The sequence below is a fragment of the Anas acuta genome, chromosome Z, assembly GCF_963932015.1.
Source record: "Anas acuta chromosome Z, bAnaAcu1.1, whole genome shotgun sequence".
In the NCBI taxonomy this organism is placed as follows: domain Eukaryota; kingdom Metazoa; phylum Chordata; class Aves; order Anseriformes; family Anatidae; genus Anas; species Anas acuta.
Genome location: NC_089017.1, coordinates 48,372,095 through 48,390,031, shown reverse-complemented (window position 1 = coordinate 48,390,031; position 17,937 = coordinate 48,372,095). Strand labels below are relative to the sequence as shown.

Sequence of the window (17,937 nt, the reverse complement as noted above, 5' to 3'; positions counted from 1 at the left end):
TTTTTACTTCTTCACAATGTTCATTATAAGGTTGCTGTTATTCTCCTTCTTCCCTTCCAAATGCTCCTTCAAAATACAACAGAGAAGATGTTTTTTGTTTTGTTTTGTTTTGTTTTTCTCACCATAATGACATTAGGCTTTCTCCTTACACTTTTTGGCCAGAGGCACCAGAGGTATTGATGGCTCTGCCTGTCCTAGAAATGTCTGAACTCATAAGGTTCACAAAGCCATGCAATAAATGAAGTGTACAAATCTCTGCATCTGTCAGACAGTCATTTAACAAAAATAAAGCATTACTACGAAAAGAAGAAAGTAAGTCAACTTTACTGACGGCCTTCATTCTTCTGTTACAAGCACAAAGGTATCCATAAGGGAGATGGACAAGCCCACCAACCTACCAAAAGCAAGATCCTGGCACATGGCTCTTTTTCACCAATTTGTGCTTTCAGTTACAGAGTTACTGTTTTCTTAGCTAGGATTGCTTTTCATATAACAGAAGATAGATTTTTTTTTTCTTCTGCATTACCCAAATATTCAGATCTCAATTTGTCATCCACTAATACGGGAATGGGCAGCTCATCTCCCTTGGCAGATCTGAAGTGCTCTCCCTCCAGATGCAAACTTTAGACAGCCTTGAAAGTTTAAAAAAATAACACAACTCAGACATCCCAAAGTCACCATGTGTTTCAGGATCACTGAAGCTCTGATCACTTACATTGCAGTGTCTTTGTTCTTTGCCCCGCCGCAGATGGTGATTGATTTAAATTCTGTCAGTCCCACAGCTGTCTTTCTCAGTACACTTTGTTCGAGAGCCAGCAATTAAGTAATGACTGAAGTGGATTAAAAATAATTTCAGCTGAAGTCTGGGTTTTTGGCCAAGTGGCCCTGTGTGCAGAAGGGTGGTACCATTTCCTAGGGGTAAACAAAGTCCTCTCCCTGCCCTCCATATAAATCAACCTAAAATTGAAATATTTCACCAAGTGGATGCATCATGATGAGATTTCATGGGAGATGTCACCAGGCTGCTTGCTCTCCTGATGTATGTCTCTACTAGACTACTCCACCTCACCTAGAGGCTTGTTAGGTTTGGCTCAATATTTCTTTTCCTCATTTTGAGCAGTTGGTTGCTTTTTTTTTAATTTGTTTGTTTATTGTTATTTGTTTGTTTATTTTGTTTTTCTAAACCAAAAAGAAAATAATTATATCTCATAAAAAATATGCATGATTTTTTCTGACAAACTGTAGAAATGACTCAGGAAAATAGCTCTGGGCTGTTCGAAACAACACTGCTAAATCATGTTGACACAATCTGACTACCAGCTCCATGGTGCTAACTCAGTGCAGGCTCAGTTTCAGTGAAATTATGATTGTGAATATGCCTTATCATGAAGAAAGTATCCCTTTATGGTTTACCGTTTGATATTTATTGACTTCCTTGATTGTTCAGTGCCTTGACTGTTCCAGGTTTTACTGTCACCAAGGGGATCTTTGTCCTCCCATTACCTCTCCTATGCCAGTCTTCATATTGCCTCCTCTGAAGCTAGTCTGTCTCTCAGGACATTTGTGCAAACCTCATGCAAAGTGGGACATTTTGACACTGAAATCTTTGCCTGCCTTTGCAATTACAGGACCATGTCTTTACTGCCCACTCACTTTAAGAAACTGTAGAAGCTTTTGGTGATAGGTTGGGAAAATGGATAAAAAGAGAAATATCAGATTTTCTCAGACCAGAACCTTTTTATTACCACACTTGGTATTCCAGAATGAGGGTATGGTCTTTAGGAAAAGAAAGGGAAAAAAAAAAAAAGTTAAAAAAATACCATTAATACTTACTAAGTAGAAAGAATCAGATCTACTCCAAAAAAGCAGCATGGATAGTCCTAAACAAGATACTTTCTGGAAGAGCCACAGAGCTCAGACACTGAAAAGTGGCACAGACACTGAAATGAACAGGTTTACTTAACCTTCCCAGCTACTTGGCTTCTTTTAACAAAGATGAAAGTCTGGAGTTTAACATTTTTTTACATTTTGCCTTGGCTACTTTCAATTCCTTTGCACTGAGTATGGCAAATTCCCACCAACATTTTTGAAGGTGTGTCTTAAATATATTAAGCCCATACAAAATACTGCAACACCAATCCTGTTTCCAGAAGAACATCCTTCTCTGTCTTCAGGAGACCCATTTCACAAGTGCAAAGACCTCAATGCAGTGTCCATAAAAACAACCCTGGGGGATGCTATGAACTTCAACATTTTCAGCACCTGTGGGAGTGTTTCAGATATCAGGTGGAGGTGCTATAGGTATTTTTATAGGGAGGTTGGCTAGGTTTTGTTACCAGTGAAATCAGATAGGTGAATGGCAGCGTTCCTGCTGATCTGCTGATGTAGATTTTAATAAAATCATAGAATTACAGAATATCCTGAGTTGGAAGGGGCCCACAAGGGTCATCAAGTCCTGGCTCGACATAAGACCACCCAAAAATGAAACCGTGTGTCTGAGAGTGTTGCCCAAAATACTGCTTAACTCCAGCAGGCTCAGTGCTGTGCCCACTGCCCTAGGGAACCTGTCCCAGTGCCCCAGTGCAGACCCTTTCCCTAACCCCCAGCCTGACCCTCCCCTGTCCCAGCTCCATGCCGTTCCCTCGGGTCCTGTCACTGTCCCCAGAAAGCAGAGCTCAGCGCCTGCCCCTCCGCTCCCCTCGTGACTAAAAAATTAGTTGCTGAGGAATGTCAAGATGCCTGGTCTAGATGTGGCACCTTTCTGAGGTTTCTATCCCACATGTCGTCTGTTGATGGGACATGACTGGATACAGAGCTTATTGTCATGTAGTCAAGAATTTGTTCTTGATGCTATATGTGGTAAGCAGAAGGTGTCCAGGAGATACATGTGCGTTGAGAAGATTTGTCCTGCATCTCTCTCTCTCTTCTGCTTGTCCAAGTGTTTGGCTTTCTTTCTGATGCAGATGCTGGGAAAAAAAAAAAAAAAAAAAAAAGAGAGAGAGAAAAAAAATTCATTACTCCTCCAGTTCACTGGCCAGACCATTTGGACCATTTCCTTTGTGATATCTGTGACCATTTTTCAATTATTAGTATTTTTTCATCCTAACCCATTTAATGGCTCTTCCCCCCACCTCCCCACACCAAGTTTCCAGCCATGAAGTTCCCCGTAGATTTTAGCTTTTCCTTTGGAACACACCCATGAATTTCCAAAAACACCTGCCAAATTTGAATTTTCAGTCCACTAGAACATGGCCACAGAGAAATTATTCAGCCAGCATATGAGTGTATTCGTGACTTGTCCCTCTGTCGTGTGAATGGGGGATACCCCTACATTCACTGAATCCAGCATCGTTTCAGGATGTGATTCCACAGCGTCCCTTTCAGTGATTCCATTTACACTTCTGCTTGTTTCCCCCCTTTACTTGTGAGATGTTAATGTCTTAGAAGTTAGATGCTGGCTGTTCTAGCACCCCTGGAGACACTATAAATGTCAATAAAGAATTATGTGGCTTCTAAGAGATCCTACTCAAGCTTGTGTAGTCTTTACATTATTGATGTTATCACAACGAAGCACATAAATAAATTATTGTCTACTGGTTTACCTCCATTATATCCCTTCAGAGTTGCTTCAAAATATGTCTTGATTTCTATTTTGGGATTAGGAAGCTATGACAAAGAGGTCAAAAGAAGGTACAGAAACATCCAAGCCACCAGTCGCCCTAATGTAAAAGGCACAAAAGAAAGGTATTTATATTAGTGAAGCCTAGAGTTAGGTATTTTGCATGTTGAAACACATTCCCAGGATGTTTTCTGGTTGTAGGAATGCTGGAAAAGCCAAACAGAGATGGTTAGTTTGGGTTTTAGTTTCCTTGAATTGGATCAGGTTTTATTGGCCTATGATAACTCTCCATCAAATTACAAGAAGGATTGGTCCAAGTTCAAGGTCACTGAAGCTAAAAGCAGTAACTCTGTTTGACTCCCTGTGTACAGGGGAAGGTGCTTTGAGGATGTTGCCAGCAGTGATGCTTTAATTTTAAAAAGATGCTTTTTTGTGTTACACTCTGGTGCCGCATCGCTTCAGCAGGCAGTCATGGGAGCAGGCATCTCCATTAATGTTCTCTTCTGTTCAGAGTGCTGCCTGGCTATCGGATTTTACAGACGGGGAAGATGCTGGCAGATATTACAGTTCAGCCTCTTTAACCCAGAAGAAGAAGGAAGAGAGGAACACATCACAGAGCAAACTGCTGACATGAAGAAATTCTACACTCAACGTTTGTAGAAGACCTGGTCAATGCGAGCTGCATGCCCTCTTCCCACCCATCATTTAAATCACTCAAAATGAATGATCTTAAGGCATGTGGCACCTCACGTGCACACTGTAGCCCCCACATTTCCACCCTCTTTAATGCCCCACACCTCCTGCACAGTGCAAGCCACCAGCCAGTGCCTCACGGATCAGAGAGCAGACGCTGCTGGCTCTCAATGTCTCAGGGGAGGACAGAGGCCACGGCCCTGGGCTCACACAAGGCTTTGCTGCATGGAGTTTGGGAGGGGAAGGATCCAGCTGTGTGAATGCACTGCTGAGAGAGTGGCACTTGGCAAGCTGGGCTGTGCTAATGCTTGGACAAAGGGTAGTGACCTGGAAGTGCTTCTCGGACAGCCAGATGAGGCAATGAAAACCGGATACTCCTGAAAAAAATGCATTATAAGCTTGGTTTATTGCAGTGATATGCAGGAGTCAAACAAAACAGGGAACCCTGACTGCACTCAGCACTGTACGAGCACAGGTTAACAGCGATCCTCTGCCCTGATGAGGCTGTACTCTGTACAGAGAGGGCAGGTACAGCGTGGGAAATGTCAGATATCAGGGGTACAGAGGAAAAGAAGGGATGACTAGAAAGACAGAGCTTGTAGCAGACATAAATGGAGAAAAAAGAGAATAAGAACAAGTAACAGGAACAAAAAGAACAAGACAAGAGGGGGGAGACTTACTATGCTCCTCTTTCTCCCCTATTTTCTACATCACATCTTGCTCCCCTTGTGGTTTCTTCACAAGAAAAAGGGGCATGAAGATAGGTAGGTAGGGAAGGGAGGAGAAAAAAAAATTGAACAGAGGATAGCAAATGCCTAAAAAAAGGTTTTAAAACAAAAGGGTTTTTGTTTGTTTGTTTGTTTGTTTGTTTGTTTTTAAAAAAAGCATTTGGCAAGCAGTCAGCAGGGCTGGGAGGTGAATTCCCACACTCAGCAGACAGTCAGTGCGTGGCTGACCCACCCTGGAAAAATGTGTTTCTCACAGCCCATGTGCAGATGAGCCTGTTGCATTTTCAAAGCCTACAGAGAATTCAGATATGGATCTCCAGCAGTGAATTACTTGGTAACAGAGAGGGGGAAAAATCAGTTGTTCAAACCCTGGGCTGGCTCAAAAAGCCAGTATCTGTCACTGGAGTTGCCAACACCACCAGGGGAGGAGTCTTCAGCCAGAACTACAGGGCACAGAGGCAAACCTCCAAGTGGGTCCTGATGTTTTTTTCACAGCCATTCCTGTTGGATTCAGTGAGGTACCTTCCTTCACAGCAACGATTCACTGACTTCTCTCTCTGCACCCAGCTGCCTTCCCTGCCCCTGAGGCCATAGCTCAGCAGGTCCCTCTGGCCTCTCCATCTGGGTGCTTCATCGGTGGATCGTCACAGCCCAGTCTGATCTGCTCCTTTCCCTTCAGCCCCCCTTGAAGGGCAGGCATGGTGCTCCTGTCTGCTCGCTGGATGATCAGTGACACCCAGTTCTCTGGCTTACCAGTTACTTGGAAGAACAGCAAGTTTTGGAAATGCCAAAATGTTTGAATTTGGGGTCAGTTTGTTTTCACCATGCACTGGACTCAGCCGGAGTGCACGTGCCATGATGCAGCACAGCCACTAGCAGGTGTCGATGGGCAGCACAAATTCAGGAGGAAATATGAGATTCATGGTTTTCACATTTTATTTTCTTTGAATGTCGGAAATATGGAAATTTTCAGGAAAAAAAATCTTTATGCTGAAACACATACTTGCATCTTTAAACCACTTTTAAGAATAATTCACATCTACCTTCAGCTTGCAAATGCTTCATAGCCATGCCTCATTGCCTGTCCTTACTTACAACCACGTTTATTTTGCTGTTGGTTTTGAGGGGCAGGATGGCTCACAGCCACCAAAACACAGCCGTGGTGTGATTCTTTTCTTCCCTCGGCTCCTTGCCGAGGAGTGGCTCAGCTTGGGGTTCCCTCAGTCAGCAGCAGGATCCACAGACTCCAGTAAGCTCTGGGGTGAGGGATGTCAGCCACCCTCCAAGGCTGACTTTTCATCTCTCAAAATTTGCCATGGGCAACTTTGTCCGCTTCAAATATCATCTCCTTTCAGACAGCTCATTCCTAAGTCTCTTTCATCCATGCAGATGTCTTATTTTCTAACCATGTTTTAGAAACTTGAGTAGCAAGGAAGGAGATTTCTCACCCTGGGCTTCAGCATTGCCTCTGTGTTCTGCTTTTTGCTTTTATGGCTTTCCTTTCCTCTCCCCTCCACACCTCAACAACATAACTGCCTGGAGATCAGCAGCATTTCTGCTTCGATCAAAGCTTTCATCCGTCCACTCGGACGTGTTCATGCTGTACGGAGCTCACATAAAGGAGAATCCCTGTCCCAGCTGCTTTCTGTGAGGCTGGATGGCACCAGGACACCTGCGGTGCCCTTTACCCCTCCACAAATAAGCAGGACACTCAGTTTCTCAGGCTTTTTTCCTACAGATACTCACCAGACATTCCTGCTGCTATGACATACATACTGAGAGTCTGAGCAGTGAACATACATTAATCTTTACAGGATCAGGATCTGCATTTTTGTTTTTAAACTTCTATTAATAAGAGTAACTTATTAGCACTGCCGCAGTGCCCCTAGCCTGTCTGATACACCTGTGGCAGCACCTGGCGTTTGTCCTGGATTCGACTGCTCTGCCTCCACACTAGCAAGATGCTGGCTCAGGAATCACTGCACGCACACACATCCCAAAATCATAGGAAAATAGGTGCTGTGAGCTGGCCTGTCTGTCAGGAAAGAATTTAGCACACCTAGTTGCTCCTGTCAGAGGTCTAAATAAATCTGTTTTTCTTAGATTTATTCACACAGAATACTTTCAGGTAGTTCTCTCACATGATGCTCTTCGGATTTCAAGGCTCAGGTGTTTTCTGGTAGAGGTGTGCATCCACATCTCCTGCTACAGAATTGCAATAAAGCGAAATTGTTTCATCTCTGTGTATCCCAGCAGACTCACTCAGGTGAGCACCACACAGCAGTCCAAGCAGCTGCTTTTGGATGAGGGTTTTTTGAAGCAGCACGTGGAGGGACGGATGGGTTCCCCCCCACACACACTCCACAGACACGGCTGCCCTGCGTCTCCCCTTCCCTCCCTCGCCTGCACTCTCACACATTCCCCCAGAGGCAAGGGTGCGGGTGACTGGAGATGTGAAAGTCACCTGATAGGATGCTCCAGCTCCCCTCTCTGCACAGCAAAAGCTCTCCTGCCTGCTGATAGTAGGAGCAACTCTGCCAGGCTTTGCTCTGCTTACCAGACTGCAGAGCCTGCTGCAAACGCAAAACTGAAATCCATCATTGCACCACGTACTTAACATCCAAGGGGCTCCTGTGTCTTCTCGCTGTCTGTTTCTGGGTTTCCCCAGACCTCTCTTCTCAAAAGCAAGGTCTGCTCTGCTTCCAGCAATGCATCCCGAGAGGTGGCTGTCTCGGTGGTACCCTGCTTTTGGTGTGTGGGCATTCATGGTCACATCCTTGATTAAAGGTAGGCTGTCTCTGATGCTAGTCTCTAAAATATTTTCTAGTCACTGTCTCTTGTTTCTGTTTCCCTGGAATCAATTCAATTTAAAGCTTCTGCCAGTTATTCCTGTCTTGAAACCTGTAACATTTTATTTTATATTTTAACAGGGCTAAAGCAACCTTAGTCTTCATGTGTAAAACTCTCCATTTTAGTCTGATAACTAACAGAGAAACTGTTTCTAACAAAGAACAAAAATGAGTTCTTGTATTTTTGCTTGATGCTTGAATTTTGCCATTGCTTAAATAAGGCAAGTTAAACGTTTGCATGTTCTGTATGCACACATTCAATAGCAAAAACTCAATATATTTTGTTCTCTGTTGTTTGTGATCTGTTGCTGAATGTGCTGGGGTGATTTCTATGCACAGATCTCACTGACTTTCAGCAGGATTTCTGCTTTTAAGTCACGACACCTTTTCTGAAAGTCTCACCAAGAGAGAGACCAAGACCTTTGTGAATTACAGTGTTTGCACTAGCAGGGCACAAGGCACTGTCTTAAAGCAACATCACCAGAATGGGGATCTGCTACCAAACTATAAAAATGAAAGGCCTAAATACTTGTCTGTTTCTGGTGTTTTGTTTTAAAGCTCGTGTCTGCTAAGAAGCCAGTTGGAAAATTTCAAAGGAAACATGATTTTGGGCTCGGTGGCTTTAGTCGTGATATTATGTTCGAAAACTCATTTTCCCGTGATAGGGTACTTCTCGTCACATTGCACTGCATAGCGATGAGGTCTGAAAAGGAAATTGAAATTCCCTCTTTGAAATACACAATGCACAACATAAAAACAACCAAATTTGGCAGACATTCATATATCTTCTCTAGAAGTTGCAAAAAGGATGGAACAAAACATCAAGTCATAGAAGTTTTAGTACAATTTTCTTTCATAAATGAAAGTCATCAATAACAGGCATTTCAGCTTTTAATTGTGATAATCCCCTGAATCTGAGCTTGCTCTATATTACCTTAGAGGCAGAAATGTCCTTTTCCAAAACAAAGGAAAGAGTGGCCGGAGCATGCACACAGTGCTGTATGTTTAGTCTAAGCACCTTCCCGCAGGACATCCATTGAGTTACAGGCCCCTGTGTCCTATTTTGGATTGAAGGTGCTAAGTTATAGCAGTGTGTTGAAACAGCAAAATCACTGAAGAAAAGTTGTTTTCTGAGCTGGTGTTGGCAGAGCTCACACAATTTAATCTTTCCATTTAAAATTAAACCTTTTGTCTTCAGCATTAGGAAAATAGCTATATCAGATTTGGGGTGTAGCAGATTTCATACACCTCCTTCCTGCTAAGCCATCCAGCCTGTCCTGTACTGATTGACATTACAGTCTTAATCTGCTTCTTCCCAAAGAACAGTTCTGTATTACAAAATTCCTGTTTTGTTGTGTTTGTTTTCTCACAGAACTAAAGAGCTGGACTTCCTTCAGAGCAGAAGGAAGCTTCTGTGTCTTGATACACAGTGGTGTGCACAGGAACCAGAAATAAAGCATGGAGTAGCATGTTATTTAACATCCTTTCCTCATCCTTACCTCTGAAGTACCTGTTCTTTGTCTTTATGAACCCAGATACCGCAGCCTGCGAATCAGAGGAACGCCTATTTCATAAACTCTTCACCCACTACAACCAGTTCATCAGGCCGGTGGAAAACGTGTCTGATCCTGTCACAGTGCATTTCGAGCTGGCCATTACCCAGCTTACAAACGTGGTAAGTCTGACTACAGCGGGCTGCTGAGATTTGGGCACGGATGCCAAACACACAAAGTGCTAAACAGCAGACATGGTTGTAGTAGCTGCACCTCCCGCTCTGTTAGCTGACGTTATCGGCTGTGCATATGTGTGCATGATGAGACATTTGCCGTTCTGTCAGCCGAGTCACTTCAATTCCTCAAACAAGCTGTTCAAACTGTACAGATTGGCTCCTTCTCTCTGCCATGTCAAATCCCTCTGCTTGAGGCAGCAGCCCCTGGCATCTGCAGCAGCCGTGCCAAATGTTCAGGACCACTGCACAGAGCCAGCCCACTCCAGAGACACCCGGTTGTGTCCGTGCTGTGTAACAAGCAGCCCAGTTCTCCTGTGGCTCTGTGTCTTTTCCTAGTCATCCTGAGACAAAATCTTATTTTTTGCATGCTTTTTTTTATTCAGTTTGGTTGGTTCAAAATAACATAAAGGATGAACAAGCTACTGGTTTGGAGCATGGAGCTGGGGATGTGTTGTGTGATCTGGGGTGCACCATATAGCAAGCAAGTCCTGGCCTTGTTTCATCCATGCGCCCTTCTGTGGGGTAAATCATCCAAATGATGAACTCAGAGGCTGAGTTTGAATTCTGGGCGTTCTTGAGTCCATAATGACATGACAGACAAGCAGTGAGGAGCAGCCAGGGTGACAGAGCTAAGGTATCTTGAGAGTATAAATGCAGGCATTGAAAGTTGGTGGAGGCAGCTCTCACCTGTGGAAATACCTTGGTGCAATTATTTTGTTTCAGTGTTACAGGTCACTTGACAGGTTTCAATAAATAAATAAGCAAATGGAAGATCATAAGTAAACCATTTTTATTTTTTTTCAAGAGCCATGATTTTTTGGTCCTTAGTCTTCTGTGTTCAGAGCTGAAAATTCTCAGCATTTTCTTTACCTTTTGGTTTGTAAATATCTTAGAAGTTTTAATCCTGCAAGTTTAGTTATTAAGAACTACTCAAAGCAGTATTCTCACAGATACTTTCTTTGCAAATGCCACCCTGCATTCATATATTTATGTAATCTGAGTTTTTCAAACTACCTTTAGGCTGAAGACTTCTTAGAACTGGATCCATTTTTTTTTTTTTTTATATTTGTGCCTCTTGCAGCCCTTTCATTATTCATTGCTGATTGGTGATAGCGGAAAGTGATCATAAACACAAGTTTTCAGTGCAAAAATGGCTGAACTTAGTGCAGGTTTGGTTCATCTGCTCTCCAGCTTGCATAGAAATGCAAGAACTGCACCATAGAGGTCATTTTCCTTGAATTTTGACCAGTACTGTGCTATGTAAACAGCCTTTTGAAAACTGAATCCAATGAAACACATGGACACCAGCACACTCTTTCTCCCCTGACAGTAACAGGGTTAATTGAAAGATTTCTGTCTTCCATTTACTCAGGCCCCAGGCACACTGGTGTATGCCACACACAAATATGTGGCATAATTTTTCAGTAAGGCCTTAAAAATTATTCAGTAGAGCTGCAGATGTCTGTGTACAATAGGTAATTCCCCTGAAAACAGCCTAGCTCTGCATATTTACCTTTCACAAAGCCCCTAGAAGTAGCCTATGATCCTCCTGAGAGTCACAGGTACCAGTTAATGCAGAATTCTTATTTCCATTTTTATCAGAATAAGTTGTGGCCATCTCGGCATAAGGTAAGTGATTTATGAGTGAAGATGTGCATGTCTGTATTTCTTTCTAGGATGAAGTCAATCAGATTATGGAAACCAATTTGTGGCTTAGACATGTAAGTGATTGCATTTTATTTTTTATGTACTTTGCATTAATGTGATGAAACGTGTGTTACCTTGTCAGATCTACAGAACAAGAGCTTGTTTTGTAGTAAGTATTTAAAGGTAAAAACAAGAAGTTATATTAACTAAACTCATGTTTGAAGAAGTTATTTCTTTATTCTTATTCCCAAGAAATTGCATTTCCAGCTTTCATATCCGCTGTATTCCTCCAACTTCATTATTATTGGTTCATCCGGGAAATTTAGCTATATTTGAACTGGATTTAAGAACTTTAAGGAGTGATTAAATATGAGTCTCTGCAATCCTAGGTCATATCCATATTCAAGACTCCAACCATAACATTTTTTGAGCAAAAGCTACGTGCCTCCATGTCTCCCGTTGGTTTTAGTACTCATACATAAACAAAGATCCTTAAAGAAATTAAATTGCTGAGAGAAACGAGCCATCTTCCACCAAAAGCAGCTTCCTTCAGCACTTGCTTGTGGTCCACACAAAGTTTTCCGGAAAAGCTCCTGTAATTACAACCAAGAACTTCAGGGCAGACTGGGAGAACTTGGAGCATGGCCCAGTGATATGGCGCTAGATAACAATGAAAGCGAGCTGTTGGGCATCCCTATGGTAATTCACTGCCCCTCTAGAGCCAGCAACATCCCCTGGCCATGGCTACCTGTCCGTGTGTGTATGCAGCTCCCTTCTCACCCAGATGCTGGTCTCCTTTGACACTGGTCTCCTTTAGCCTTCAGGCTCCACTCTAGTAAGAGCAGCAGCAAGGCCTGAGTTTCCTGTTTGCGCTTGGGAGGTGATAACATTGCTCCACATGGATGTGGAAACCCAGAGGAGAGATCTCAGCTTGTCAGCAGCCGGTAGCTATTGATTTCCCAGCTCCTCACAGAGAAGGAGATAGCAGACAGCACTCACCAATGTCCAGTGTTTCTCCAATTCATGGACTTGCTGTCTTTTCAGATCATTGTCCCCTTCTACACATGCTTCTCTTTCAGTCCTTATCATGTCCTGTCACTTATGAGGAAGATCTGTGAGGCAGATACTTGCTGATAACAGGTTTTAAAATCCTTTTCCTTTCTTCTTTTAGATTTGGAATGACTACAAATTGCGATGGGATCCCAAAGAATACGATGGAATTGAATTTGTTCGGGTACCCGCAGATAAAATTTGGAAACCAGATATTGTCTTGTACAATAAGTATGATGAACAATTTTCCTTTTTACCCTTTCACTAAAAAGTAGTACCTTGCAATATCCATGACAGACATTATTTTTCTTTCATGGTTCTTTTCTTTTCTTTTCCTCATTTGTCTTTCTAGTGCTGTGGGGGATTTTCAAGTTGAAGGCAAGACCAAGGCCCTCCTTCGCTATGACGGAATGATCACCTGGACCCCACCAGCTATTTTTAAAAGCTCCTGCCCTATGGATATTACCTTTTTCCCATTTGATCATCAGAACTGTTCACTGAAATTTGGCTCGTGGACCTATGACAAAGCCAAAATTGATCTTCTGATCATTGGCTCCAAAGTAGACATGAATGACTTCTGGGAAAATAGTGAATGGGAAATAGTTGATGCTTCTGGCTACAAACATGACATCAAATACAACTGCTGTGAAGAGATCTACACAGACATAACATATTCTTTTTATATTCGAAGGCTGCCAATGTTTTACACCATAAACCTGATCATTCCCTGTCTCTTCATCTCATTCCTTACAGTGCTGGTTTTTTACCTGCCATCTGACTGTGGTGAGAAGGTGACTCTTTGCATCTCTGTGCTGCTTTCCTTGACTGTCTTTTTACTGGTGATCACAGAAACCATCCCGTCCACCTCTTTAGTAATACCCCTCGTAGGAGAATATTTGCTCTTCACTATGATATTTGTGACCCTATCAATTGTCATCACCGTGTTTGTCCTGAATATACATTACAGAACTCCAACCACACACACAATGCCCAGATGGGTAAAAAACGTCTTTCTTAGCCTGCTGCCTAAAGTGTTGTTGATGCAGCGGCCTCTGGAACAGCAGAAAAAAAGCATCTCCAGAAAGACCAAGAAAGGATCAGCCAGTACCTCGGGCAAATCAAAGCACAGCAAACACAAAGATAGCAAACTACACAAGGAGCAGCAGTGCTGTCACTGTGATAAAGCGGCTGAACTCACTACCACGAAAAGAAGACGACTGAGCCACCAGTCGTTGAAGTGGATGGCAGAGTACACAGAGTACTCCCCAGAAGTGAAGGACGTCATTAGCAGCGTTCAGTTCATCGCAGAGAACATGAGGTCTCAAAATGAAACCAAAGAGGTAAGGGAGGTTGTCACCGAGGCGGGCACGAGGCCACACTTGCAGCATCCCACAATAAAACAGCAAGCGAGGGCAGAAAATTGTGATGGAGGGAAACCAGCTCAAGGGTAGCAGAGTTGTGTCTAGAGAAGAAAATCTGGGGACCCGTGCATTGGTCAAAGTTTGCTACAGGAAGGGGAGGAGCCAAGTAACCCACTGTGGATGGAACAAGAAAAAATATTTCAGCTGTTCCTCCTCTGTCCATGGTGGATAATTCAAGCAGTAAGGCAGTTGTAGATTAGACGTGTGGACAACTTTCGGGGTAAGAAGAGCCACTGCTGTAGGGGTCATGAGGAATGAGTTTTGATCCGCAAGGGTTCAGGCAGAGTTGATTTTGCCATGGGGCAGGAGACAGATCAGGTGAGGTTTTTCAAAGTGCCTTCCAGCCCTACTTCTGTAATTCCTCAGAAGGAATTGCTCTTCTGGGGCTCGTGAACTCTGCAGCCCTGGTGAGCAGTGACACCTCTTTTCTGTTTTAGCAAGGGAACAAATACATTTGGGAATGCTTTTTGAACAGCAAGGCTTGTCTAGCTGCACAGAGTTTTGTTTTGTTTTGTTTTTCTGGAAAAGAACTGTTCACAGCTAGTGGTATGTTTGGTAGATATTGCTTTCAGAATGCTGTTGCCAACACTTAGGTTCAGTCTTTTCTTTTCTTTTCTTTTCTTTTCTTTTCTTTTCTTTTCTTTTCCTTTTCTTTTCTTTTCTTTTCTTTTCTTTTCTTTTCTTTTCTTTTCTTTTCTTTTCTTTTCTTTTCTTTTCTTTTTTTTTTTCTTTTCTTTTCTTTTTTCTTTTTTTTCTTTTCTTCTTTCTTCTCTTCTCTTCTCTTCTCTTCTCTTCTCTTCTCTTCTCTTCTCTTCTCTTCTCTTCTCTTCTCTTCTCTTCTCTTCTCTTCTCTTCTCTTCTCTTCTCTTCTCTTCTCTTCTCTTCTCTTCTCTTCTCTTCTCTTCTCTTCTCTTCTCTTCTCTTCTCTTCTCTTCTCTTCTCTTCTCTTCTCTTCTCTTCTCTTCTCTTCTCTTCTCTTCTCCTTTTTTCTTTCTTATGATTTGACTAATTGTGGCTTCAGCGATGTGGTATTTCCAGCCATGGCATGGCAACCACATTTTGAAATAAAAGTTTGGTTTCGGTGGAGGACAGTTGAATAAAAGCAGGCATCAGATGAATAAGGCCAGACCTAAATAAATAAATAAAAGGAGAGGGGATTTAAAAAGAAAAAATAGATTTGGCATTTGAACTAATGCATTAGCTTGTGTGAGGTTATAAATCTTTCATCCTGCCTGGGATTACTGTCATAGAAAGTGATGCACATTGGAATCTTAAGAATCCAGGGCCAATTCCTCAGGTGTAAACACGCAACTAAAAGCAGCTCCAAGAAAGACTGTCACGCACACACCCACCAAGGCCTCACAAGGAATAAAAATTCCCTGACACTTCAAGGTGTTTTTTTGAAGAGCTTTGAACTGAAGGAAACATTTACCTTTGATCTGTCATTAAATTCTTGCATTTGCTTTTGAAGGTTTTAGATGCTATGTGAAGGCAAAATCCATTTCAAAATGAAATACTGCTGTTATTTCTGTCCTATAGAACAACGCTGACATTTTGTGAAAAAAATTATTCACACACATTCTTTCTATAAAAGTCTTTATTGGAAATCAGTACAAATGTATGCAACTTGAATGCAACCCCCAAAAAAATCATTTTTTCCCCTTGAAAAATGTCCAGAAGAGGTTTCATCTGAAAATGAAGTACATAACTTTGAATAATGTGCTACTGTTAAGACCTGATGACTGAATTCATGGGTGAGCCCAAAGCAAAAAACAGAAGTTGGTCAGCACAGAGGAAGGCAGTGACTGAACTGAGCTTTGCTTAGTGCCTATACCCTATACCCCAAATATTTTGCTAGACCCCAACGTTTCAGCCCTGTTTTCAGTGCCACAGCAGCATAAAATATACCCATGCACTGTATTCAGCTGCTTTCTTTGATGCATTCCAAATAAGAGGAGACTTTGTGTGTAGGAGTCCAACTAACATGCCACTTCGATTGTACAGCTCCCGATAAGTCTTTCACTGCTGGTTATGCTGATTTGCATTTTGCAAACCTCTTCTGCCACATGCAATTGTACTCCTAGTCTGGCGTGTGCGTCAGCAGCTCTGTAGCTTACCTTTCAAAGCATACTAAGGATCAGAAGCGGGATTATTAATATAGGAAAAATCCTCTTTTTGTTTAAAAAAAAAAAGGGGGGGGGGGGGGGGTGAGGGGTGGTTGTTGTCAGGTAAGCACTGAGGAGGTGATTCTGCATTCTGCTTCTGCTTCATCCAGAAACACAAAGCCATATGGGTGCTGTTGTGCACGTCCTGTATAAATAAAAGCCCTTTAAAAATTGTGACAACCTTTGCAGCATCAGGAGTTCTTGCCATGTTTTCTTTCACAAAAAGTAAAGCAGCAGCCTTATGGAGGAAAACACCAAGAAGTTGGGAGAGTGGAAGACCCCTCAGCAGAGAACCCTTAAGCACTTGCTAGTTTTGTATGAGTGAAAGCTCTTCTGAAGTGGTCCTCACACACAGGTACAGCTCAAAGGGCAGCAACTTCACCGAGTGCGGCTCTAGGGTGTCTCTCTCAGAGAGATACAAAAATCACTCTGACTTGAGTAGCAGGTGACACTCTGCTGTGCTCAGTCAGGGCTCTTGCTTTGCTGAAGTCCATTTGTCCCCTTTGACGAGTCATTTGAGACTAACTGGAGTGAGAGGGCGGCAAATCAGGCCAGAACAGTAAATTGTCTCACGTGTGGGCCATCAGGCCACAGAGGATCCTTTGGCAGGATGCAGCTGTGGTGATTCAGCCTGCTGTGATATCAGCTCACTCTGCACCCACCAAGTGACCGGGTCCTATTTGCCATCTCAGTCACAGCCACGGCTTGCCAACACACCTGAAGACTTAGAAATAATCAGTAGGCTAGGACAGTGTTTGATGTTCTCAGCCAAAATTGGTAAATATGGATAGCAAATCAGCCCCTCTAAAGACACTGCAACAACTATAAACACCACAAGCAATGTTCTTGCCTGTATGCATGTCCTTCCCCATGTACAAAAGCAAAAGGGGCATTTCTACCAAATAACGTCAACTCAAAGTTTTATATTACATGCAGTTTACCTTTTTTTTCCTTTTTTTTTTTTATTACAGGTGGAAGATGATTGGAAATACGTAGCTATGGTGATAGACAGAGTATTTCTCTGGGTATTTATAATCCTTTGTGTGTTTGGGACTGCCGGGCTCTTTATCCAGCCACTAATAGCAGATACATAACTTGATCTGGTGCATTTTATCCACTTTTGTTCTTACTTCACTTTCAGTCTGGAACTGTCCCAAAATTTCCCTCCACTTACATCACTCCTGTGCTCAGCCCCTTCTCAGCATCCAGCCCCAGTGGGGAGGAGAGACGCAAAGAGACCTTTGCGCAAGCACCAACCCAAAGCAGAATGAGAAAAGGGCTGGAAATGGGAGATGACCATGTGGTCTTGCTAAGGCAGAAAGGCTGGGGTTTTTGGAGTGCCTGCCTGTCTTTCCCAGTGAGATCAGCAGTAGCAATTGCCACGAGGACCACAGAAGTAAGGTGAAGTTATTGAGTTTCTCCCTTGGCCTCGGTGCAGGGGAACGTCAGGACAGTTCAGGCACTTCTGAGCGCATTACCTGAAGAGTAATGGCTCTGCCTGGTTTTGTTGCTCTCTCCTGATCACAACTCTTCCTCAGCACTGACTTAATTTGTGTTTCCTCTGTATTTCTTCCCTTGTACAACACCCAGTCTCCAGCATGGCACTTAGATGAGATACCACAGCTGTACTGACTGCACAGATGCTCTTCATTGTGTCCCTGTGACAGGGCAGACAAAAATCCAAATAAAAGTACAATCAAATATGTGTTGTTTACAGAGTAATGCATCCACATTTGAAACCTACATGTTGCTAAGATTGTTGAAAACTAGTTCACCTGCTGCTTACCTTCGTAAGCGAGCAAGGTCCCCTTTATTTCCTGGTACTGAATACCAAATCCCGTGGTGAGCACCAGCAGGATTCACAAGCCACATTTTTTACAGCAGCCCAACAGTGGTCCCAGTCCACAGGGTCTGCTGTGAAAACTCGTGCTTGCTCAGGTTCAGACATAAGCCCTCTAGGGAAGCATTTGTCCCCTGGTAGCTACTCATCACAGACAGAAATGGCTTAACAGCATTGGTTTGATCTGGATTTCTAA

General features: G+C 42.9%; 1 protein-coding gene across 1 annotated transcript; it reads left to right on the top strand.

Moving 5' to 3' along the window:
• The first annotated feature begins 7,733 nt into the window (after positions 1-7,733).
• Positions 7,734-17,586, top strand: CHRNA6 (cholinergic receptor nicotinic alpha 6 subunit). The gene is made up of 6 exons (XM_068666637.1): positions 7,734-7,827; positions 9,425-9,564; positions 11,295-11,339; positions 12,437-12,546; positions 12,668-13,655; positions 16,873-17,586. The coding sequence occupies exons 1-6, from the start codon at positions 7,749-7,751 to the stop codon at positions 16,993-16,995; spliced, it is 1,485 nt and encodes a 494-aa protein (XP_068522738.1). The 5' UTR covers positions 7,734-7,748; the 3' UTR covers positions 16,996-17,586.
• The last annotated feature ends 351 nt before the right edge of the window (positions 17,587-17,937 follow it).